The sequence below is a fragment of the Dipteris shenzhenensis genome, chromosome 8 (genome assembly GCF_047967505.1).
Source record: "Dipteris shenzhenensis isolate YYH24624 ecotype China chromosome 8, Dip_SZ_1.0, whole genome shotgun sequence".
Lineage (NCBI taxonomy): Eukaryota > Viridiplantae > Streptophyta > Polypodiopsida > Gleicheniales > Dipteridaceae > Dipteris > Dipteris shenzhenensis.
The window spans coordinates 40,870,197-40,892,451 of NC_141603.1; the positions used below are offsets into that span (position 1 = coordinate 40,870,197).

The 22,255-nt window shown below is 43.1% G+C and overlaps 1 protein-coding gene across 1 annotated transcript; it reads right to left on the reverse strand.

Annotated features, from left to right (window-relative positions):
- Positions 1 to 9,503: 9,503 nt before the first annotated feature.
- Positions 9,504 to 19,072, reverse strand: LOC147899507 (HIPL1 protein-like). Its single transcript, XM_087378065.1, has 7 exons — positions 18,844 to 19,072; positions 17,392 to 17,558; positions 16,316 to 17,131; positions 15,826 to 16,042; positions 15,451 to 15,629; positions 10,079 to 10,320; positions 9,504 to 9,968 (listed from the first exon to the last, which is right to left on the reverse strand). The coding sequence occupies exons 1-7, from the start codon at positions 18,932 to 18,934 to the stop codon at positions 9,527 to 9,529; spliced, it is 2,154 nt and encodes a 717-aa protein (XP_087234191.1). The 5' UTR covers positions 18,935 to 19,072; the 3' UTR covers positions 9,504 to 9,526.
- Positions 19,073 to 22,255: the final 3,183 nt, after the last annotated feature.

A 22,255-nucleotide genomic window follows, 5' to 3' on the forward strand; every position in this document is an offset into this window, starting at 1 on the left:
GACTTCAGGAAATCTAAAGTGGGATTTGGGAGATTCCCAAATTTCCCAATATGGTGTTCCTCGAGGAGATCGTCGATGTGGATGTGGTCCTGGATGTGGTCCTAGGTTATGGCCTTGCCCTTGTAGCATGGATAGGAGTGATCCATTAGGCGTTGCCTATGTAGGAGTGGTTGTACTTGTGTTTATATTTGTACTAGGTGAGCAGCTGACTATAGATGGGGGGTGGCTAAGTAGGGCAGCTGGCAAGGGTGGCACTTGGCTCTATCCTTGATCTCTTAGATGTATCCACCGTCTCCACTTCATCGGCTACACTAGTCCTATAGTAGCCTTGTCGACCAACCCATAGCCAATTGGCAGTTTTACTGATACAGCATATGATCTAAGTTGCATTAAGTCTCTCGATTTTTTTTTTGATTCGAAAAAATGTGAAAAATCATGAATTTCTTGATTTAAAATGTATCCAACAAATTTTCCTAATTTATTCATACGAATACATTAAGTAAAATTTTTTGAATCATATATTGGGCCATTGAATATATAAAAAACCACACACTTTCCCTTTTTAGAGCTCCTCAATCTGAGATACGGATCTCAAGTTATGACCATGGAGATCTCCTAGTAGCCTCATGTCTAGGTGACAGGAGAGGCAGTTCACCATGGATCCAAGCCCTGCCAATGCGAGAAATTCTAGAATCTTCGACTCCTTGAGCGCTTGGTACACCATTGCATCATGGTAGTAGAGGGTTTCATGTCCCTCGTAGTCATAGCTGGAGTGGATGGCACATCCATTGAGCTACTAGAGCCAAGCCTCTCCAAGTGGCGAGTGTTGTCTATGATTGCATAATCTGGTATTCCCCTTGCATGGGGGAGGGGGTGTGCTTTTTGGATGGCTTGGAGGGAGTAATGCTAGTTGCTGTAAGCGCATCTTGAGTGGCTTGCCATGTCAAGATCTCTTCCTCCGCTTGTAGGTCCTCTACTAGGATATCAAAAGGCATATAAAGGGTCCTTAATGGTGTACTTTGAGATTCGAAGGGGCCGGTGGCTTGCAGAATTGGGGGTGGAGACCGAGCTCCATCTTAAACTCGAAGAAATCATTTTCCAGATCCATGGGAAAGAAGGATGGAAATTGAATGATAAGAGAATTGGTGGAAGAGGAGGAGACATTAGAGGTACAAGACAGTTTGGGATAGAATACAGAGGAAGTCATCCACGGTGGATACTGTGACAGTGACTATGCCGGAGATCATGAGACCAGGAGATCAACATAGGGATATGCATTTTTCCTTGGTCAAGGTGTTATATCATGGTTGTCAAACAAACAGCCAACTGTTTCTTTGTCTCTGACTGAAGCAAAATGTAGAGCACTCACTATAGGTGCATGTGAGGCTATATGGCTCAGAAGACTATGTCAGAAACAGACTACTTTGATGAGTCAAAGCCAACAACAATATACTGTGATAATCAATCGGCTCAAGCATTGGCCAAGAATCCAGTATATCACTCCAAGACAAAGCACATTGATGTCAGAGAGCACTTCATCAGAGAAAGAGTGTTACTCGGTGACATCACATTGCAACATTGTGATAGCAAAGAGAATGTTGCAGACATCTTTACCAAACCACTCGGTAAAGTCGTGCTTTGGTGAGAGAATCCGTATGCACCTTCGTGCTAGAATCTCGCTGGTGATGGTGATGCCAATCGCAGTCATCTGATCGCACAGATTCTTCACCCTGGTGATGAACTTCTATGCTATTTTAGACTCAGACAGTTTCTCGTTCATGAGTTGAGTCTCCAGATTCTGAATCCGCATTTGATTCATGGTCTCATATTGATTCTTTAAGACCATCCATGCCTCCTTCGCTGTGGTGACATGTTGAATTAACGCCATGATAGAATCACTTACACTGCAGACAATAGAACACAGCGCATCTGCATTTCTTGTCCACGCGAGAATCTCATCCGCAGTTGGTACTATCTGTTGTGCTACATTGGCTAGATTCGGTCTCGCAATCGGCTTCAAGTCCACCCAAGTAGTATCCCAAAGCTCGTATGCACTTTTAGGATGGTCTTCATCTTGAACTTCCAGAGTGGATAGTTAGTGCCGTCCAACTTTCCACTTTCACCGAACAGTGGGATTCGCAATCTTGTGGGCTAGTCCATCTCTCACAATCTGCTCACAAACAAAAACACACTACCAAATCTTCTTGCTAGAGCCCAAGCTCTGATGCCATGTAAGAAAACAATACAACGTCTGTGCTCAACAGATAACAGGATCTCGTATGCAAGAGTGAAAAGCAGATAGTATGGAGAATCAAATATTTGATTACTGTAAAACTAATACAATAGATGGTGTTGCCTCCCAGCCATGCGCTCCTATGTGAGAAGCTTCGATGGCATGCTAGAAATAGTAGAGGACGGAGGCAGGATGCTAAGGAATCAGGGTTGTTATAGCCAGTGATGAATATGGCCTTCTTGGGCTTGCTCTTATATAGCCACCAATTGTAGTCGGTTAGACCCAATGGGGAGATCGACCCAGTCTGCCCAAAATGGCCAACTAGAGGTCAGTCCCGAAATAGGCCACTGACCATACGTTAGAACCGTTCCGCCCAGAGCCATCCATTTGGGGCTCCAAACGAGCCCCGCAACTCGAGAGTGGCCCCGAGAAATACTCCATCTACCCTCAGTGTGGTCAATCATGGGATGCCTTCCCACACTTTCATGTAGCCTAGTTGGCAATGTGCCAACTCTATCTGAAGCCGTCCAGCCATCAGGCCACACATGGCCCCCATTTGGTGTCCAAACCAAGACCTACCGGATAACCGAGCTACTCAAATGCCTTCTCCTCATATGGGGGGCTTACAAGTAGAGTTATCTAGTTCCCGCATAGTTACACGAGAGTGGAGCATTTGATATCTAATAGAAGCCTCCATCCTATTCCTCTCCCTAATGTTGATAGTGTTAAATATGAGTCAAAAAAAGTAAAATTGCTCTTTAGGGTTTTGATTATACAACAATTAACCACATTTAAAATTTCTAATAGCTCTATCATTTTTGTAGTAGTAAGAAAATGTCATTTTTAGTTTTGGTACAATTTAACTCAATTTAGTGAGTGGAAAGCACATTTCCCTTAGGCATGTAAGGGCAATGCTTCCTCTTTCCCCTTTGTAGTCTTATGGTGGAATGGATTTCCAAAAGTTTCTTTCCAAGGATATTTTTAAGAGCATTCTACCTTTAAGTTTTGTGAATGGGAATAGAAATCATTTAGAAAGGATGAAGGCAATAATAATTTTCACAAAAGAGAATTTACTAATGGTGCAAGTTTTTTACCAAAATAATAGGAATCTTGATATATCTTATGTGATGCAAATATTCAAGGCTTTGGTGGATGGCAAGAAATCTGTGGTCTCTAATGTTGTCTTACGTCCAATCATGTTCTACCCAAATATAGGTAGTCGTGACAATGGAATTATGTTTGAAGGACCTACCCATTTTGAGGAGACTTTTAGCGAATTCTTCACACAAAGCCTTCGACAAATTTTGCATGAACATGGTGAAGAGGCTAATTCCGAGAAATCTTTGAAAGAGGCAAAGAGAAATTTCTTGTTGCATTGTAAATTTGAGCCGATTGATGGTCAGCATTATGCATATGCCTGTAATGAACTTGCTAGACAAGCAGGGGACTCCAGAAGACTCACTGCAGAGCAAATTTCAAAGGTTCTTCCCTTCAATTTTTATATGGCCACAATATGTATTTTTAAGCATCCAAGAAAATATTTGATTGAGTCCGAAAGACTAAATCATGATATTTTTGCAAAACATAAGATAACCTTGACATCGAAAATCCTAATGAAAGCGAGGTGTCTATGGACAACACTTGGTTCTCCAACAACACATTTGAAAAGAATGGCCACAAAAGCGGATGCAGACACACTAGCCAATTTTTTTACATGTTTAAGTGTAGTTGTACCAAGGGGAAGTCAAGAATGGGAAGAATCTTTCACAAGCTTCAAGGTAGCGAGAGATAGATATGCAGACTACACAAGTATAATTTTTTGACTTGATGAGGTGTTTGAGCAAGTTGTGGTAGTTTGCCGTGCATATGAGAAGGGTGAGGTTACTTATGAAGGTCCTTTTTTACTATCACCAGAAAAAAGAGGTGACAACAAGAATGTGGAGGCCCGTAAAGTATTCACTAACGGATAGCTATGTAACAATGGCAACAAAAAAACTCCTCAAGAAAGAATGGTTTTTTGGCAGGAAGGACAAAGATCATTGCATTGAGGAGTGCATCAACATACAGGTGAAATGTGATGCAGTGGATAGTGCGATTAGATATTTTCTCACAGAAAAAGATATCCCTACTGGTCAATGCAATATTGACCCTAATATTGTGAAGCATATAGCCACTTTATCCACAGCTAAGTAAAAGGCCTGGGTACATAAGTGGATGAAGAATCAAGAAGATGGGGCTGAAGTCATCAACTCGTTCATGAGATCCCAAATCCCACCACAGGTGATTGCATATGTTGAAAAGCTTGTGAATGAGCATAAACTGACAAGTGCAGTCAACCACCATGGCTTTCAATTCAATGTGAATATCACTTCAGAATCTGGAAAGCTTGTAGCGTACAAGGGCATTTCAGAAATGGACTTTTTTACTTGATGAAACAAGTTGGGATAAGGCCATGAGGTTTCTTCCATTGGTGAATATCGTTGATAGAATACTATATACCACCATTAGTAGAGCTGGAATCTGCAATATTGTCATATTTGTCAATAAAGAAAACAAGGAAAAGATACATAACACTTTGGAGAAAGTTTATGCATGTGATTTCAAGATCTAGAATGGTGTGTATGCATCCAAGACAAGCAAGACAGAATGTGGATTAAAGATCCAATGCCTCGAATCATTCCTCTTATGCATGCGGAGTCCATATCCTGACCAGTCCCTACAACATAATATCAGGGGGACTTCCAAGAGTTTACATCTCATGCTAGAGGAGAAAGAAATCCATAGGTCCTCTCATCATCAAGCGCACTCCAAAATCTACGAATGTCCTCCAAAAAGTGGTGGTCTTTTGATTACTATGCTGGAATACTTGTAACCGCTTGATTGGGCACTAATATTATTGAAAGAAAGGCTTGCATGGCACACTTCCACTTGCAAGCTAATCTAACTATCGGCTACGAGAAAGAGGTGGAACATAAGAGGATTGGAGATGATGACATGGAAGATCTTAATGGCTCCCAAGATAAAGACAAAGGTGATGCACAGATGATTGCAGACAATGACATGGATGATCTTCCTGGCTCACAATATTACGCAAAGAAATCATGGACATATATCCTGGTATGACCCTTTAATTTTCTTTTCCAAGCATTACATTTAACTATAACCTATCAATCTCACAAGCTTTTGTATTTTTTATAGACGGCAGAGGGGAAGGAAGAAGAAATGAGTTCACGTGGATCTGAAGTCAGGAAGGCCACGATATTTCCTTTAAGTTTAATCGATATGGTGATTGCTGGAAAAATTGAAAGTGAAATATTTAAGACAATAAAAGGATCACCGAAAGACTTTCCTACCATAGGGAGTCAACTACATCGCTTATATGGGAACTCATAGCATATGATGATGGCGCGGCTCACACTGAAGAATTATGAAGATTTGTCTAAGCTACAAGAAATAGGAAGCAACTTTGGTGTTCAAGTTGTGATTGGACATTGACCTCAACATCTATCATTTGGTGCATAAGATATCGAGGGAAAGAGGTTAATGATAAAGTTATAATGGCCGCCCTCAGGTTTGATACAAACTTTATCTTGGCTTAGTATTTATATATTGACTAAATCTAATGAGCTAATGTTTGGTTATTTTTTGATGCAGTATAATGATATCTTGGTTTCCTACAAATTTTGGAAAGTGTGTATATGCCATAGATTCCGTGCTTTCTACATGGCTCAATAATAATAAAAAGTCAATAGAAGATATCTGCACCTGGTTGCAAAGTCTCAATATGGACAATGTACGAGTTATCGTTTTTCCATATTATGAGACGTAAGTGACACTGCAACCTCAGATTTACTTTTGCGAGGTGTAAGATGAAGTCAAATAATAAAGATTCTTAATTACAACAAAGGTATGGGATGAATCCGAATGATGCCAAACAAGTCAAAGAGGGACTGGACAAAATCCTGAGTGTAGGTTTAATTTATCCTCTAGACAAAGTGACATGGCTCTCACCTATTGTCATTGTGCCCAAAAAGAATGGTAAGCTTCGAGTGTGTGTCAACTATAGAAAGCTCAATGCATCTACAATTATAGATCTATTCCCACTACCATTTTGTGACACTATGCTTGATGCAGTAGCTGGCCATGAGATCTATGGCTTCCCCGATGGGCTCAGTGGTTACAACCAAATTCGAATGGCACTAGAAGACAAAGACAAGACAGCTTTTATCACCAAATGGGGAGTCTTTGCCTATAATGTCATGGGTTATGGTCTCAAAAATGGCCCTCCAACATTTTAAAAATGGATCCAAGATGTCTTTCGACCATATCTGAGTAAGTTCATGAGAGAAAATTTCTTGGATGACTTTTTCAGTCTTTGGAAAAAAGTCGGAACATCTCCACCATCTTTGACTATGCTTCAAGAAATGCAGGATGTCTTGACTAAGTCTTAGCCCTACCAAGTGTGCTTTTGCAGTCAAATGAGGAGTGCTCTTAGGAAATATCATATCTGAAGACGGTATTGCAATAGGCCCAAGGAGGTATCCGTAGTTCATAAAGTTTCCCCTCCTGAAAATGTCAAGCAGTTATCTAGGTTCATTGGTCAGATTAAATGGCATAATCGATTCTTGAGATATCTCGCCCACATATGCAAACCATTGATTGAGCTCACTAAAGATAATGTACCCTTTGTTTGGGGCGAAAGTCAAAGGATGGCTTTCGATATTTTGAAGAAAATGCTTGCCATTGCACCTATTGTGCAACCAGCCGATTGGTCCTTACCATTCCACGTTTTTGTTGATGCATCTGATGTGGATGTAGGCATAGTTTTAATGTAGCAAAAGGTTAAAAAATGGTTCCGACCAGTCTACTATGCTAGCAGAGTACTGTCCTAAGTGATGGTCTCATATCAGAATCATTGACCCGAGATTAAAAAAAGAAACAAGCACTGCAAAGCAGACCCTACCTAGTGATTGTAGGGGTGTTGTGCAAACAAGGCATTGATCAAGTGATCAGGACATGCGTACTTACCCATGAACAAAAAGCTGTCCTAACTTAGGCTCATGAGGGGACATCAAGGGGTCACTTCTCAGGAGAGATTATAGGAAGAAAAATCATGCAAGATGGCCTATGGTGGCCAACAGTATTCAAAGATGCACATTAATACACCAAGGAATGCTTACCATGCCAAAGGGATGGCAAACCCACGGATGTTGATAGGATGCAACACCAACCGATCCTGCCACTAAAACCCTTTCATAAATGGGGACTCGACTTAATTGGTCCAATCAAACCTCGAGCAAAGTACACACAAAACCTGTATATATTGGTTGCAACTGACTATTGCATGAAGTGGGTTGAAGCATAGTGTGGCAAAATTTCTATATAAAGACATTATTACAAGATTTGGAGTTCCAATCAAAATTGTTTTAGATCAGGGCACACATTTCATAAACAAGGTAATCCAAAAGCTTACAAAACTTCACATGATACTATGATGCCTGCAGCGTAGAATGATTCTCTACTTCCACTCGTGGACTTTGCTGGGATGCTTTGGGCATAGACTCCCCAACATGGGGTGATGCTTTGGCCGTAGGTTGAGTCTTTACTTCCGCGAGTGGACTCCCTTCTGACATTTTGGGTTTATACTCCTCGGGGGTATGCTGAATCTCTACTTTTGTGGAGGTTGGACTCGATTGTGATGCTTCGAGAGTAGACTCCCTTAAAGGCTGTGATGGATTGGGAGTATATTAAGTCTCTACTTCCTCGAGAGTCTTTGATGCAGACTTGGATGTCTCAATTACTTTAATTGGAGATTGAGCAATTATGAATCGAATGGTATGAGCCACAAATGTATATAATGTATATAGTTCTGCATGGGAATATGTAGACATTGAGGATTGTGAGCCCTTCACATCAAATATTTCATTGAGGAGCAACTTGCAATTGTAGCACACTCTCCACCCACAACTGTATGGATCATCTTGCTCTACAACCTCGCATCATTGTAAGTCCATTGCTTCTTGCAAGTCACCATCATAGTTTGTGACTTGTTTAATTGCACTTATTAACCTTGATGTGGACCTATCCATCATAACATACAAGGGAATGAATAAGTGCATTACAAAAGATACACACCATGAAAGTTACAATGCATTAAGAGTAAGTGTACCACGAAAGTTACAATGCATTAAGAGTATACTTACGCTAACACATTGCCATGATAACTTACCATTGAATTGAAAAAATAGCATTTATTGGCTTGTAGGTCCAAAGCTACCAAACTCCATCCTCCTTCACCCTACACCTCTTGTTCATGTGTTTTACAAATGCTCTTTCTGCCTCAAAAATATCATGGCTCTCTATTATTTCGAATGGATTTATGGATGCACTGGTTGAACTTTTATGTATGGCATTAGTACTATCTGAGTTTTGAGTTTGATCGACAGACTACTGTCTGTTCTACATCTCCCTGTGAATTTTATTGGTCTCACTGGGTCTTGTATGAGGATTGCTGTCAATTGTGCACTGATCCATAATCTTGACCACATATGGACAACTGTGTCATGAGAGGACCTTGTCAAGAGGAAAGTCACTGGTAATTGATGTTCAACCGAATGATTAAGAGCCGCTTTTCATAGCTTTTTTATTAGACAGTCTAACATCGACGTACAAGCACTAGGCATGTTCTAGACTGTACACACGACATGAGACTATGAGATAAGACTATTTGAGGTAAGTAGTGGCACATATGCCTTTCATGTGTCAATGGCAATGAAAGCCTGTTTGATTGCAAGGACATGGATATCAAAAGGCTACAAGTTATATTATGGCATTTTCATAATTAGGAGGTTTAAAGGGCTTTTTTAGCAATGTTGCTTGACAAGTGCAATGGAATTTACATTAAGTGGTCTTATCCTCTTCGTTCTTATTGCAAGAGTGAGTAGAGCCTTGATTGTTGTGTCACCTGTCATGCAAAAATTTAATAAGCTTGTTCGCCGCCATGTTGGGCTTCAACTTGGTAGAGTCATTTCTTGTAGATGTTTGAGAGTTTTGGGAGCTCAAGCCATGGTATGTTAGTGGCTTTTGTTTGTTATGTAAGGATTGAAATTAGAATCTTAACTTCAAAAATTAAGTTTTGAATTTCACCTTAGGCTGAGCTTCCACGTCCCAAAGACCATTCCCTTAAATTTCATTACATAGCTAACTGTGTAACAAGCAATTGGTGATCCGATAACCAATCAAGGAGCTTCAAATTCTATTATCAGGAGCAATGGGAACAAATCGTGTAATACATTACAGAAAAATGGCAAGAACCACGTAAATAAGAACTACAGCACGCAGAGCCCATTTGGACAGTTCACTTGCCCCTGAACTTTGCTTGGTAGTATTTAATGGGCTTGGAGTTGGAGCTGGAGTAGGAGCTGGGATGGGCGAGAAGGTGGGCGATTGAGCTTGAACAGGCAGCTTCGCGTTACAGGTAAATTTGCAGCCTTTGGGATTACCCACTTTGTATACCCCGCCAGCACTCAGCACATAGAGATTATTGCTGTTATCTTGGCCAAACGAGAAGACGTACAGAAAACCGGGCTCTGAGCTGTGGGTTGATTCTGAGCACGGGAGAGGAGAGTCTGCAGAGCAGGTGAAATTTACTCTAGTCGTGGTATAATTGCCACTGCCAAGAGGTGTCTCCGCAGCAGCCCACATAGCACCACCATAGAGATCGGCATAGACATACCTGCAGGCAACTCCTCGTAAGCTCCCAAGCCTATCTGAGAGGGGGAAACATCTTTGTTTGATAAACCTCCCAAAACCATCAAAGATAAGCGCATTATAATGTTGTCTCACCTGCCATAGAGACACGCATCTTGTGTTGACCGAGAGACGTAGCCTCCCGTGATAGAGGCAGTATCCTCCACAGGATTCACAGAGCTGTGACTGTATTGGAGTATAGGGAAGATGGGCTGTATTGCATTCACGCTTGTATTTCCTCCTGGCGATGTTGGGGGTGTGTAGAGTGCAGTCCCTTCATACACGCGCCATCCATAGTTTCCACCCTTCGTGATCAGGTCAACCTCCTCGTATCTTTCCTACAGTGGAATGTTATCAGATTTGTTAATACTACTCAATCATGTGAGTTTTAAAAATGCCATGCTTCATTGTACTATCAAAGCTTTTGAACACTTTGTGATATAACTTGAACAAAATGAAAATCCTATTCTCGGAGCAGGCATGTGGGATATCATCGTTACAATTTCAATTGCATTTACCACTTGCATCAGAACAACCAAACATAAGAACCAAGATTAGTATGACATAGCATTTTAGGCACCTTGCCATGCTCCCTTGCTGCAACCGCCAAGCATGATTGCTCTAGGCTTCCATATTCCAACATTTCGCCGTCCTTTAAGCGTCTTTGCCACCATAGAAAAGCTGTATCCTTGAGGAGGGAGGCTGCCAAGGCGATCTTTTTGCCTTCAGTGAGGTCAACAGTATCAAAATACATGCGCATTTTTGCGAGCCATTGGTCAACTATTCGGCGATTGCGTTGACTAGTGTAGGCTTCCAGAAGTTTGATGTCAATTCTTTTAGTTTTGGAAGCTTGAAGTAAATGGTAGAGAGCACGTAGTTCAGTGTTTTCTACCTCTAGTGGGAATGAATCCGCATAGTCGTCCGGTTGCATTACGTCATCCTCTGTATGTGTGGTACTGCGAGAATCTTGAAGTTGTTGGACTTTCTGGACCAAGTCGGAGATGCTGTCCTGAAGTTGGAAAATTTGAAGTTGCAGTAGTGTTTCGCCTTGTACGTTGACTTCAGGGGTCTTTTTTGGACTTGAGTCTTTGATCTCTGGAGAGGCTTCACGCGAGCGTTGCAACATATCGGAGATTCCTGTGAGAAAAGCGCGAACTTGCGCTCTAGTTTGTACCATTCCTGGAAGAAGATTTGGGCTGCTCCCTGAGGTTGCTCATGTTGGAGGAGGCGGGCAAGGCAGGATGGAACCACCCGTGGAAGTCTGGTAAAGGAGGTCCTGTCTGAGGTAACACTGGTGATGTCGAAAGTGATGTTACTGCTCGTGAGAGGACAGGAGTAGGTTGCAGAGTCCACGGATCTGAGAAGGGATAAGGAGCTGCTGTCGGAAGTGGAGGATATCCAAGAGAAGGAGTGCCTTCGGAGTGTAAATACTGTCTTGGGGAAGGTACAACCTATATAGGAGGATATCTGGGAGCTGAAGGAGGTGGAGAGTACCCTGGAGATGCTGAAGGTGAGGGGTAAAATTCTCTCCAAAGATGGACAGCAAACTCTTGAGGAATATCGGGTTCTGAGTATCTTCGTGTCTCGTGGAACACAACCTAGACTGTGCTGAGGAAGTAATGTAACTGAGGTGCCTCACGCAGAAGATATAGGATGTGGTCCAAATCACTAGGAGGGCACGTGACACAGAAGACCCATGATGCAAAAGCTCCGAAATGGGCTGGTTGTGCAATTTGAACACGATATTGTGTGGTAGATGATGCCTGAGGTGTCCTTGAAATGCCGGGTGAATTAGCAGGGGTTTCCATGCTTTAAGGAAGCGTCTTTCATTTGCTGTAATTTGATAATGACAAGAGAATCCTTAGAAGTAGAATGGAAAGACTCCACCTGGCAATGATTTAATCTGCCAAATTGTTGCGTAGAAGAGGCCTGCAGATTTCTGTCCGGAGGTCCATGTTGCAATGGGTAGCGAGGAGCAGATCTGGGCCTGGCATTTAATAGGCGATAGGAGGCTGAAACTGCTGCTGATCCGGCAGGAAAAAGGTGGCGAACCAAGGAGAGCAGGGTATCAATGGCGCAAACTGGTTGCAAGTTGATTTGCGACAAAAAGGTTGGCTGGCGCTGTGCTCACGCTGCAGGCTGGCAAGGAACAGGGCCGAAAAACCAGCGGGGCTGCAAATGGCAAGGTGGCTGGCAGCGAAAAAGGCGAGGCAAGGCTGGCAGCGAGATGGCGCGGCAAGGCTGGCAGCGAACCGACGCGGGCTGGCAGCGAACCGGCGCGGGCTGGCAGCGAGATGGCGAGGCAAGGCTGGCAGCGAACCTACGCGGGCTGGCAGCGAACCTGCGAGGCAAGAGGGCAGATCCTGCGTGCAAATCCATACGGACATCAAGGGGTGCATCCCTTTTTCGTTTGTGGCTGCCTAGGTTGGGTGGTTGCCCAAAAATTAAAAGGTGGGTTTATTTAACCCTAGGGTAGCTAGGGTAAACCTAAGGTTTGGGGCTGGGTTTTCCATTTTAACCCCTCTAGGTACCCTTTTTATAAGTGCTTGGTGCCTAAAAGGTGTGCCTATTCGAAGGGGTGTGACCCTTGGAATAGGTGCACCTTTTCATGAAGGGGTGTGTCCCTGTTTTTAAAAGGGGTGTCCCACCTTTGTCCACGATGGGGTGTGTCCATTGGGTGAGGAGTCGAGACTCTTCATCAAAAGGTGTGTCCAATGGTGGAAAAGGTGCGTCCCTTGGTTTTGGGACAGTCCAAGCACCTAAAAAGACACGATTTTTATCGTGTCCATTCACATCAACTCGTGATGTGTGGGAGATGGAGAGGCCATAGATGACTTAAGGCAGGGTTGGTGCAAAAAAATTTTACACTCATCCTCTCCATCTCTTCCATGCACAATGTGCACGGATGTCCTTCTAGCGGAAAAGATGTATCAGATCGACGCTAGAAGGTGGGGGGCATTTCCTACAGGCAGGAGCGAATTTTGCTCTGATACCACTGTAGGAAATCCTAGATTTACTATATTTAGAAATGTGCTAAGGAACAAAAAGGAGACTGAAATAGCAGAGAACAAGGAATAATTGTATTGCTTGAATGTCTGTAGGGTATCTGTTGTGTGTCATCCATACAATTGGGCCTCTCTTATATAGAGAGTGAAGAGTCACACATGAAAAGGTGTGTACTCCAAAGTGTATGTGCATGAAGAGGTGTGTACCCCTTGTGAAGGGTGTGACCCTTCATGAGAGGTTACATTACAATAGGAATGTCTCTTCAATAGAATGTCTCTTGTGAAGGGTTGTGCCTCATAGGAAGTGTCCCGTCGAAAGGGCAAGGGTTGTGCCTCATAGGAAGTGTCCCGTCGAAAGGTCATACCCTTCCACAAGTGTCCATTCATCAAACCATCCATAAGTCTAGAAATAGAGAAAGGAATACGTCACAGATCGTGAAACTAGAGCCATAAGGATCTCATTGTTCGGGTGGAGTACTTAGTTACAAATGGTGCTTGAGTGGTGACACATTGAAATAAACCTTGGGAGCATGGTGCTTGGTAGTGTTCATTTTTCTTTTTTGCGAATGTTTAAAAATTTGGCATTCTTTTAATCTATGTTGATCACCAAAAACAGCCAAACTTTGATAACCTATTGACAAATCCAAATCAAGTAAGGTTATCATGCAAAAAAATTTTGGCATTCTTTTTTTTTTTTGAAAAATCTTTGCTGATCGCCGAAAACATCCAAACTTTGACAACCTATATCTTTTGATTGAAAAATCCAAATCAGGTAAGGCAACATATAAAATCAAATGGCAAGACATGATTTAGAAGTCAATCATGTTTTTTGCACCATTTTGTAAAGTTACATGTATTAAAATAAGCATTTTATGAAGTTATGGCTAACTTTCTCTACCAAATTTAGAGCATGGTCGCCCATTTTATGCTATCATTCTCTAGAGTGAGGATGGTAGGATAGCCCACTTAGGAGCTCCTTTTTCAAAGGGTGCTTGGCAAGAATCAGGCCATCCTTGGATTCTGAGGGGGGAAGATGGATAGACTTGCTGTTTGCCCAAGATTGCATGAGTACACCCACATGTTCATAATTAAGGATGGTGGTACTGTCAACAATGGACTACTTGGTGTTCTAGGATGCCTTACCTTGATGGAAGCAACAGGAGTTATGGGTTTGAAGACCAAATATCGAGGACATATCTGACTTGTTCCTGAGAGCTTCTCAGTGTGAGGTGATGGAGCATCTGCATCGATGCATCATGATTGGATGTTGGCCCACTGTGGGTCGGTGGGAGCCTAGAGGAGGTGTTGGGAATATTGTGATCACCTCTCCACCTGTGAGCTCCCAATGAGGACATGGTGGAAGTATATCAGTAGCAAGGTTTGGGTATGAGAAAGGTCACATGGGCAGGACTAAAGACTGGATGTTGGTAGCACCCCGTTTATCATACCAACAATAACAGGATTTGATGGATGCCAAGTTAGCACAGCATGGGATATAGGGGCACAAACAACAGAGAGCAAGCAGAGTTAGTGAAGCGTCTGCCATTGAGCCGCCAATCACACATCATCATTCAACCATTTGCAGTGAAGGTGCTGACACACACATCTGTTACATCTTGAGTAAGAGCGCATGTCACAGCCATCCCCCCTTGGCATGTGGACATTTTGCCCACCCCAGGACAGCGACAGGGGCTGTCATACAATAAGATGAAGCCTTAGGAAGCCTGGGATTAACACCATGAGCAACCACGTGGACAACAGCCACAAATTGCCACAACATCAAGAGTAAACCATTCATGCCCACGTGGCAGCCACATGGGCTGCCACCTGAGCGCTTGTGCTCAGAACAGCCCAATCAGCAGATTTGGGCAAGATCAATGGCAGACAGGTTCCCTACCTCGTGGCAGGTGGACATAGCAAGAGCACCAGATGTGGACAGATCAGCTTGACTGCCATGTCAGCAGTCAACAAACTCGGAAGGAAATCGGGCCATTCCAAGGGTCTGCCACATCAGCATTCTGTCCCTCTGAAAGACCCAGTTGGTCATACCCTTAGTCACTCAGGTCAGGGATTGACCGCGGCAGCATCTTTGCAGCAGCGCAGCCCTCAGCCTCTTCAGTCTTAGCCAATATGTGGGATCTAGCCCCTCCAGCTTCTACAGCCAACCATAGCCCACTTTCGTAAGGCCTAGTTTAAGCTTATGCATTAAGGATAAACATGGAGCATGCAGCGCCTTTCACAGAGGTATCTTTACAGATGTATTATTTGAGCTCTTAATGATTGCCAAGTCCATAAGCAACAAATTCAGGTATTCCATTTGTACCAGTCTATCTGTGAGCGATTATAGATACTATGCATGTCACAAGGGTTTTCCGCAGTTAGGATTCATGCTTCCACACTAAGTAGATAGTACGGGCAAGTTAGGGAGAGAAGGATGTAGTCTTTGTGTATGTTACAGCTAACCTGGCCAACATCACCGCAATAGAAGTATGCTGGATTGATCTTATCAAAGCTGCAACGCCAAGGGTTCCTCAAGCCATAAGCCCAAATTTCAGGCTGCGCCAAGTTGTCTTGCACAAAGGGATTATCAGCAGGTATTGAATAATTTCCCCAAAGTGCCAAATTTGAGATATCTTGAGCACCTGCAAGGAAAACATAAATTTTAGCATCTAGGCATTATCCAATTCATAATAGCATCTTTCACAAACCAGATAGAATCAGCACCATGACAGTGAATTAAAGAGCGTCACCACTAATTACATCTGCATCAAATAGGCCTCATCTTTTGATCATCCCCCATAAACAAGAAAATAAGCTAAACGTATCAAGTGTGCTTACTAGGAATAGTATCAATGTCAAGACGGAGGATTTTTCCAAGCAGAGATTTCTTGTTCTGGGCAAAGTTGAAAGGATCACCGGTGCTCCCACCATCTCCCATCATGAAGTACAGAAAATTATCAGTCGGGCCAAAGAGAATCTGGCCTGCATGGTGGGTTGCATAAGGAAGTCCCATTGTGAAAATCCTTCTTACTTCATCAGGATTTGCAACCAGAGCCTGTCATATGAAAAAAAAATTGTGAGAGTTCTATCCATGCAAAACAAGCTACAACAGCAGACATTAAGTTATCTACAAGATGCAACTCGGTCTTGCAGCTAGTTTGGAGAACGTATGTGTAGAAAGACCTGATGACAAAGCACACAAAGCCCATATAGGCCGGTAAAACCTGCACCTTACAAGTAGCTTCTATGTAAAGTTGGTTTACTCTAAGCTCATCAAGATGCAAAAAAATAAGTCTTCTTCTGTTATTAAGCAGGAATCGTGTAAAACCTCAAATGGAGAAGAAGATGAACTATTGGCTGAGTATTCAGCAATCACACTAGAGATTTGACATTGAATTGATCCACCTTCTGGCCCTAATTGTGAAAGCGTGCACCCAGCCTCAGCATTGCAAGAGCAAAGCCCATTACAGTCAGGCCACAGGGTTCTGTCACAGTTGTAGGACACAAAAAATCGACCATTATTCTTAAATTTTGGGTGGAAGGCCACGCCCAGCAAACCATATTCACCAGAACTTGTCACCCTCTCACTTATGTCCAAGTAAGGGGAGGATTCTTTTAGGCTCAAAGGTTGCCCAGATCCCTCCTCTGGAAGTGTTGCCAACCAAATTTTCCCAACCTGATTGGCCAGAAAAACACGATTGGATCCATCTGGATGTGGAATCATACTTAGATAAGATCCATTTCCTATTTGTTCGAAACAAATACCCTGAAGAGCTGCTTGTGATGAAGTCATGTTGAAAGGTGCAAATATGTCTCCACTATAACAGAACTCTCCTGAGCCAGCAGAGCCACCTAAGAATGAGCAAAAGTCATTTTCTGACTGCCAAAGATCTGTCAGCTTAGCCGAATCTTGAGTAGCTAAAACTGGGGGCTGTGAAGCACTGCCAGCTCTCAGCAAAGAAGGTGCAAATGGGGAATTCTGCACAGGCACATCCTTGCATGCATTCCAGACATTTTCACAGTAAGTACTTGTATTTGATGATGATGATGTATTGGACGCCGAAGTAGAATTGCACAAAATAGGAACTGAGCGCTGTTGTTGCAGCTCTGCTCCAAAAAGATCTCCTGAATATGGATCGCATTGCTGCACAAACAGACATGCTCTAAAACTTAGCAAAACTTGAATTGTCATCCCTTGTATGCAGAGCAGTGTAAACTAGCAGAGGTGTCCATGCAAGGTCTATTTAGAGTGTTGAAAGCTGCAATAGGTGTAGATGGGTTAGGTTTCATGATTGGGAAAGATCATGCCATTCATTGAATCACTCACTTTCAAAACTAAGTCTGAGGTTCTTCCAAAAAAAAACAAAAGTGTGAGGAACCATAGGCAAAATACGAAATACTCACAGCACATAGTATCTGCTTCAAATAGCCAGCACACTGAGTATTTGATACATTAAAGGATTGGAACTTAGTCTCCAGCTGCTGGTCTATACTTGTGTTGCAACAGCTTGACTGATTTTGGAGAAATGAAGAGCAAAACACCAAAGGACTCTTCAACGGTAAGGGTGCCTCTGCAAAAAGGAAAATGGTCCACTTACCTGTTTAAGCCAATCGTAATTTTCAATGGCTCATAGAACTTACTAACGTGGAAAACATAGCAATGCACTATATCGGATTACAGAAAATGGCATAGATTCGAAAACATGAAAGCTTCCAGGTGCCTCTGCGAAGAAAATAAGAATCCACTTAAGTTTAAACCAACGTGAAAACGTAGCAATGCACTACATAAGATGTTCCAGAAAATGGCATTGAGTTGAAAACATGCCTAAAACCTTCTAAAACCAGAAACTACTTTCCACTTGCGGAAAGAATAATATGTGCACTACATCTGACGGTACAGAAAACAGCATCGAATTGGAACCGAATTTCATTTTTGCACATCAAACAAGCTCGATGGTCAGCCCTGTGCCTTAATATCTGCGTAGATAAAGATGCCCTAAAATGTGTAATAGTCTTGAAAAGGTTATTCGCAAAATACAATGTCGTTCCAGTAGTGTCATGGTATCCAAGATTTGAGGGTGATTAATTTGGCGAGAGAAATAAGTTTGAGTGTTTCCACGTGGCTAGACTTCACGCACATGAATAAATGAGATAGACATTACAACGGTATTGGTGAGGTAACGGAGCATGACATTTTGTATTCGCCTACGAACCTATTGAGCCTATCTTTGTCAGTAAAAGCAGCAAACGACGACCCTTGGGATCGGAGAAAATTAGAGTGGCGTGGAAATGCGAGTTTGGTCAGTTCATACGTAATAAGAACGTTGTAGTAGTACCAACGGATAAGCGTGTTGACGAAAACGAATATCAACAGCACGTTGGGAATGGAAATGTGTGCCAATATACACAGGCGGATAAGCACTGGTGTGAGCAAGGCAGCGCCTCTTCGACTTGCTGCAAACTGGTCATGTTTGTTGCTGCTGCTGCTGCTGCTGCTGCCTCTCTCTCTCTCTCTCTCTCTCTCTCTCTCTCTCTCTCTCTCTCTCTCTCGCTCCCTCGCTCTCGCTGCAAGCTCGTTATGCATAGTTTTTATTTTGCTGCTGCTGCCGCCGCCGCGCCTCTCTCTCTCTCTGTGGGGATTCGCAATCAGAAACGCTGAGCAAACCAGAAAGACCAACTATGTGCGCACCGAGATGTTCACGTCAGTGCGCCTCTTATCAACCCCCCCCCCCGGCGCCTCCTCCGCCTCGCGCCTCTTTCTCTTTCCTTCTCCTGCTAGCTTCACACGTGTTTGTGGACGAGGAGGTGCGAGAGAGAGAGAGAGAGAGAGAGAGAGAGAGAGAGCGAGAGAGAGACCAGAATTGATGCAGAGTGGAAGAGCGTGTGCGAAACGAGCCATGAGGAGGGCGAGACCTGCGGCTAGGATGAAGGAAGAGAGACGAGCCATGGCGGGAAGAGAAGCAGGAGAAGGGGCAGAGGGAGGTGCTCAACATGGACGTAGGCGCAGGAGGAGGAGAAGGAGAAGTGCGAGTATTTAAGTAAGTTGACGGATGTAGGTGGACTGGTGAGATTTGAGATTCAGAGGGTGGGAGTTGACTTTTTGCATCCTTTCTTTTCCCGCCACACACAAGCAACCCCCCCCCTCGCCTGTGGAGTTTGCTCACTGCTCATAGGAGCACACTAGTCTGGCGGGGAGTTTGCTCAGTGCTCATAGGAGCACACTACTCTGGCGGTCTGTAAACACCCCCACGCCTCAGTGCTCATAGGAGCACAGTAGTCAAGCGGTCTGTAAACACCCCCATGCCTCACTTTCCCCTTGCTCTCACCCTGAACACATGATGAGCTTTTTTCTCCACCTGGCATCTTCGAGCTGAGTTGGCACCCATTTGCTCAATGGAATGCAATCGGAAATCTGTCTACTACCTCACTGCGCATATCGGACTGCATAGGCAGCCAAGGGCAAGCAGTTAATCAACAACCAATCAAATGCCACATGCGTGCAAACTCACATTCCCTTGCTGTCGGACCATGTGCCCCGATTTCAGATAAGGTCCAGCCAACTCCGAGCAACCATGTGCCTCTAATTCCGTTTGCAACAACGGATAGCCGATACGAATAACGGATAGCAATCTCCGGCACACATGTGCCCAATTTATCTCCCCCTATGTGCGTGCAACACTTTTGGCAAGGTTCAAGCAAGAAAGGCAACCGAATGCCTGATGGAAAGGCAACCAGATGGCTGACGAATGCAAACGGATGACAAGTCGAGGATATCCAATAGAAATGAAGAAGGTTGCTTCTTGGATTTCATTGTGAACATGTGCATGTAACTCTAACAAACTTTAAGTTGCCATGTGCCCCTAATTCCAATGACATCCAACAGGAAAGGAACGAATTCAAAACCACCCATGTGCCCGACCTATCTACAACTCTCTTCATCTTTGGACATACACCCTTTCCAAGGAAGCATTACTTAGAAGTTAGCATGCACTAACTTTAGATTTCAAGATGGTCAAACCTCCATAAGCCCTCCTATCTCTAGTTATTAATATCCCATCAAGCGAGAGATAAAGGCCAGCCACACAATAAGGTAATGTGCTATAATAAGTGTCACATACTAACTATACGTCTTCACTAGAAATATTCTTGCAAGTGTCAATAGAGCAAACTCTCTAAGTTAAGCTCCACAAAAGAAAAGTGTTACATATACTAAATACGAGTCTTCACTAAAAATACCATTGAATGTAGTTTTCTACTTGTTTCTAGTTACCTCTATCTACATGCATTCGTTGATGTGTCGTGGAGTGAGCTAGAACTACAATTGGGTACCACCTAGCAATTCTAGGATTCTTATGTGCTCCTAAATATTATTTATTTGATTGGTGAGAGTATGAGGTGAAGGAGCTAGAAGTTCCCTACACTCTGACAACTCTATGTGATGGGAGTTATGTTGTAGATGCCACAAAAGATGCTAAGAAGTTTTAGTTTAGCTCCAACACTTGTGGGTAAACTCATTTGACATGAATTAGCGGGGCTTCACATGCTTGTTGCAAAATGTACCTGTAGCATGCCTACCTTTACTTATGAATCCTATTGCTTGAAAATCTCAAGAGAACATCACTGAAGAAGATGGATGTTGCAACATAACCAAGCCCAACTATCGAGTGAGAATATCAAGCTCTAAGAAGTTGTTGAACCTCAATAAAGTAGTAGTAGCATCCACTTGTCAAAGAGCCCTATGCATGTTATATTAGATCTATGGTTGCATGGTGAGCAGCCATCTACCCCAATCCGGTCTTCTTAATCTATGTGTTTTGTAGGACTTAGCATCATAGTAGAACTTGGACTATAGCTAGGTTTGGGCCTAGCTAACCATCGCCTTGGGTACTGATTTCAATATCCCTCTTGTGATCTCCAACATTGAAGGATCCCCTCACAAGAAGGAGGAGACTATTTCTCCACAAGGTACTTTGGGGTTTTGAGTTTACTAAAGTGCGGCCTTCGTCCTAGTTGTCCATCTCCTATCATAGTTACTTGATTGCCCATTCTAAACTTTGGGGATACGATCAAGCAAGATGACGCTACCTAGTGGTAAGTATATTATGGGAGATGAACAAAGGAATGGAATTGAAGACTAAAGACCAGAAGAATGATTTGGGAAAGGTCATGAAGCTTGCACATGCATTTGTGATGAAGGATCCCAGTTATGTATGAGATCAACATTTTCAATGGTTGGTCAAAGATGAAACCATCCTCAATGTCCACACTTATGCATGGCATGCTTCTCTGGAACTATTGGGGATATATCACAAACATGATGACATGATAGTGCACAAAACTTGTCACCTTTGAGGAGCTTGTGCCATTGTTTTGTAGGGGAATCAATTAACCAAACATCAAACTCAAACTATTTTCCAAGGATCACTTAGGAAGCATCCTTCAGGCTCTACATCAAGGAGAGGAAAGACGAAGGGGCTAGACCATACCTCGTTTTGCAACAGACTACCATAACTACTATAATTTGGGACTTTCATGAGGTCTAATAAGACTCTTTAAAATATGACTTTACAAAATTTGTGAGATATTTTGTGAATTTACACGACTCCAAATCTCGTTACTCATGCATTCTAAGAATGGCTAGGGCAAGAGTTTTTCTCACATACCTGATCCCAGGTTGTGATAAGCAATTTTTTATCTCTCATAAAATCTCTCTCTCTCTCTCTCTCTCTCTCTCTCTCTCTCTCTCTCTCCACCTCACGAGCAATGACTAACCGACTCACTTTCACCTATCGTGGTGAACCAATGGAGATAGTGTAGTTATACACATATTTCGGAGCAGTCTTCACGGGACCCATCTTCATGATGAAACATGCAGACCAGGCACAACTCACACGAGGGTGTAGTGCTTTGGCTAGACTAGAGCGGTAATGTTTCCAGGCGCACTTCCAAGATCCACCGACGAAGGGCTGGCTTTTTGACACACTAGTGCGGCCAACTGTCATGTATGCAACACCTTTGTGGGGGTGCGATCTTCCAAGGACAGATTAGAGGAGCTTCGAGCGACTACAGGTGACGATGGGATCCAGGATGATCCGATGTAAGCCCTCAATTCCACATGATATAATACAGGCAAAGTTCGCCATGACACCTCTCCAGGTTGATGCCATCTTTCAAACAGTGACTTTCATCCACGGAGTGTGGGACTTACCCCATTGGAGACTTCTGAGGTTGGCTCTAGAGTCATCCAAACAACTCGCAGAGAGCAGGG

What these genes read in the sequence shown, in the direction of transcription:
- LOC147899507 (XM_087378065.1), bottom strand. Translation starts at nt 18,934, where the DNA reads ATGGCTCGTCTCTCTTCCTTCATCCTAGCCGCAGGTCTCGCCCTCCTC. An exon ending in TGAAGCAGATACTATGTGCT is followed by an intron (nt 17,132 to 17,391) that starts GTGAGTATTTCG and finishes CTGTTTGTGCAG; the next exon opens with CAATGCGATCCATATTCAGG. An exon ending in ATTGCGGTGATGTTGGCCAG is followed by an intron (nt 10,321 to 15,450) that starts GTTAGCTGTAAC and finishes ATTCCACTGTAG; the next exon opens with GAAAGATACGAGGAGGTTGA.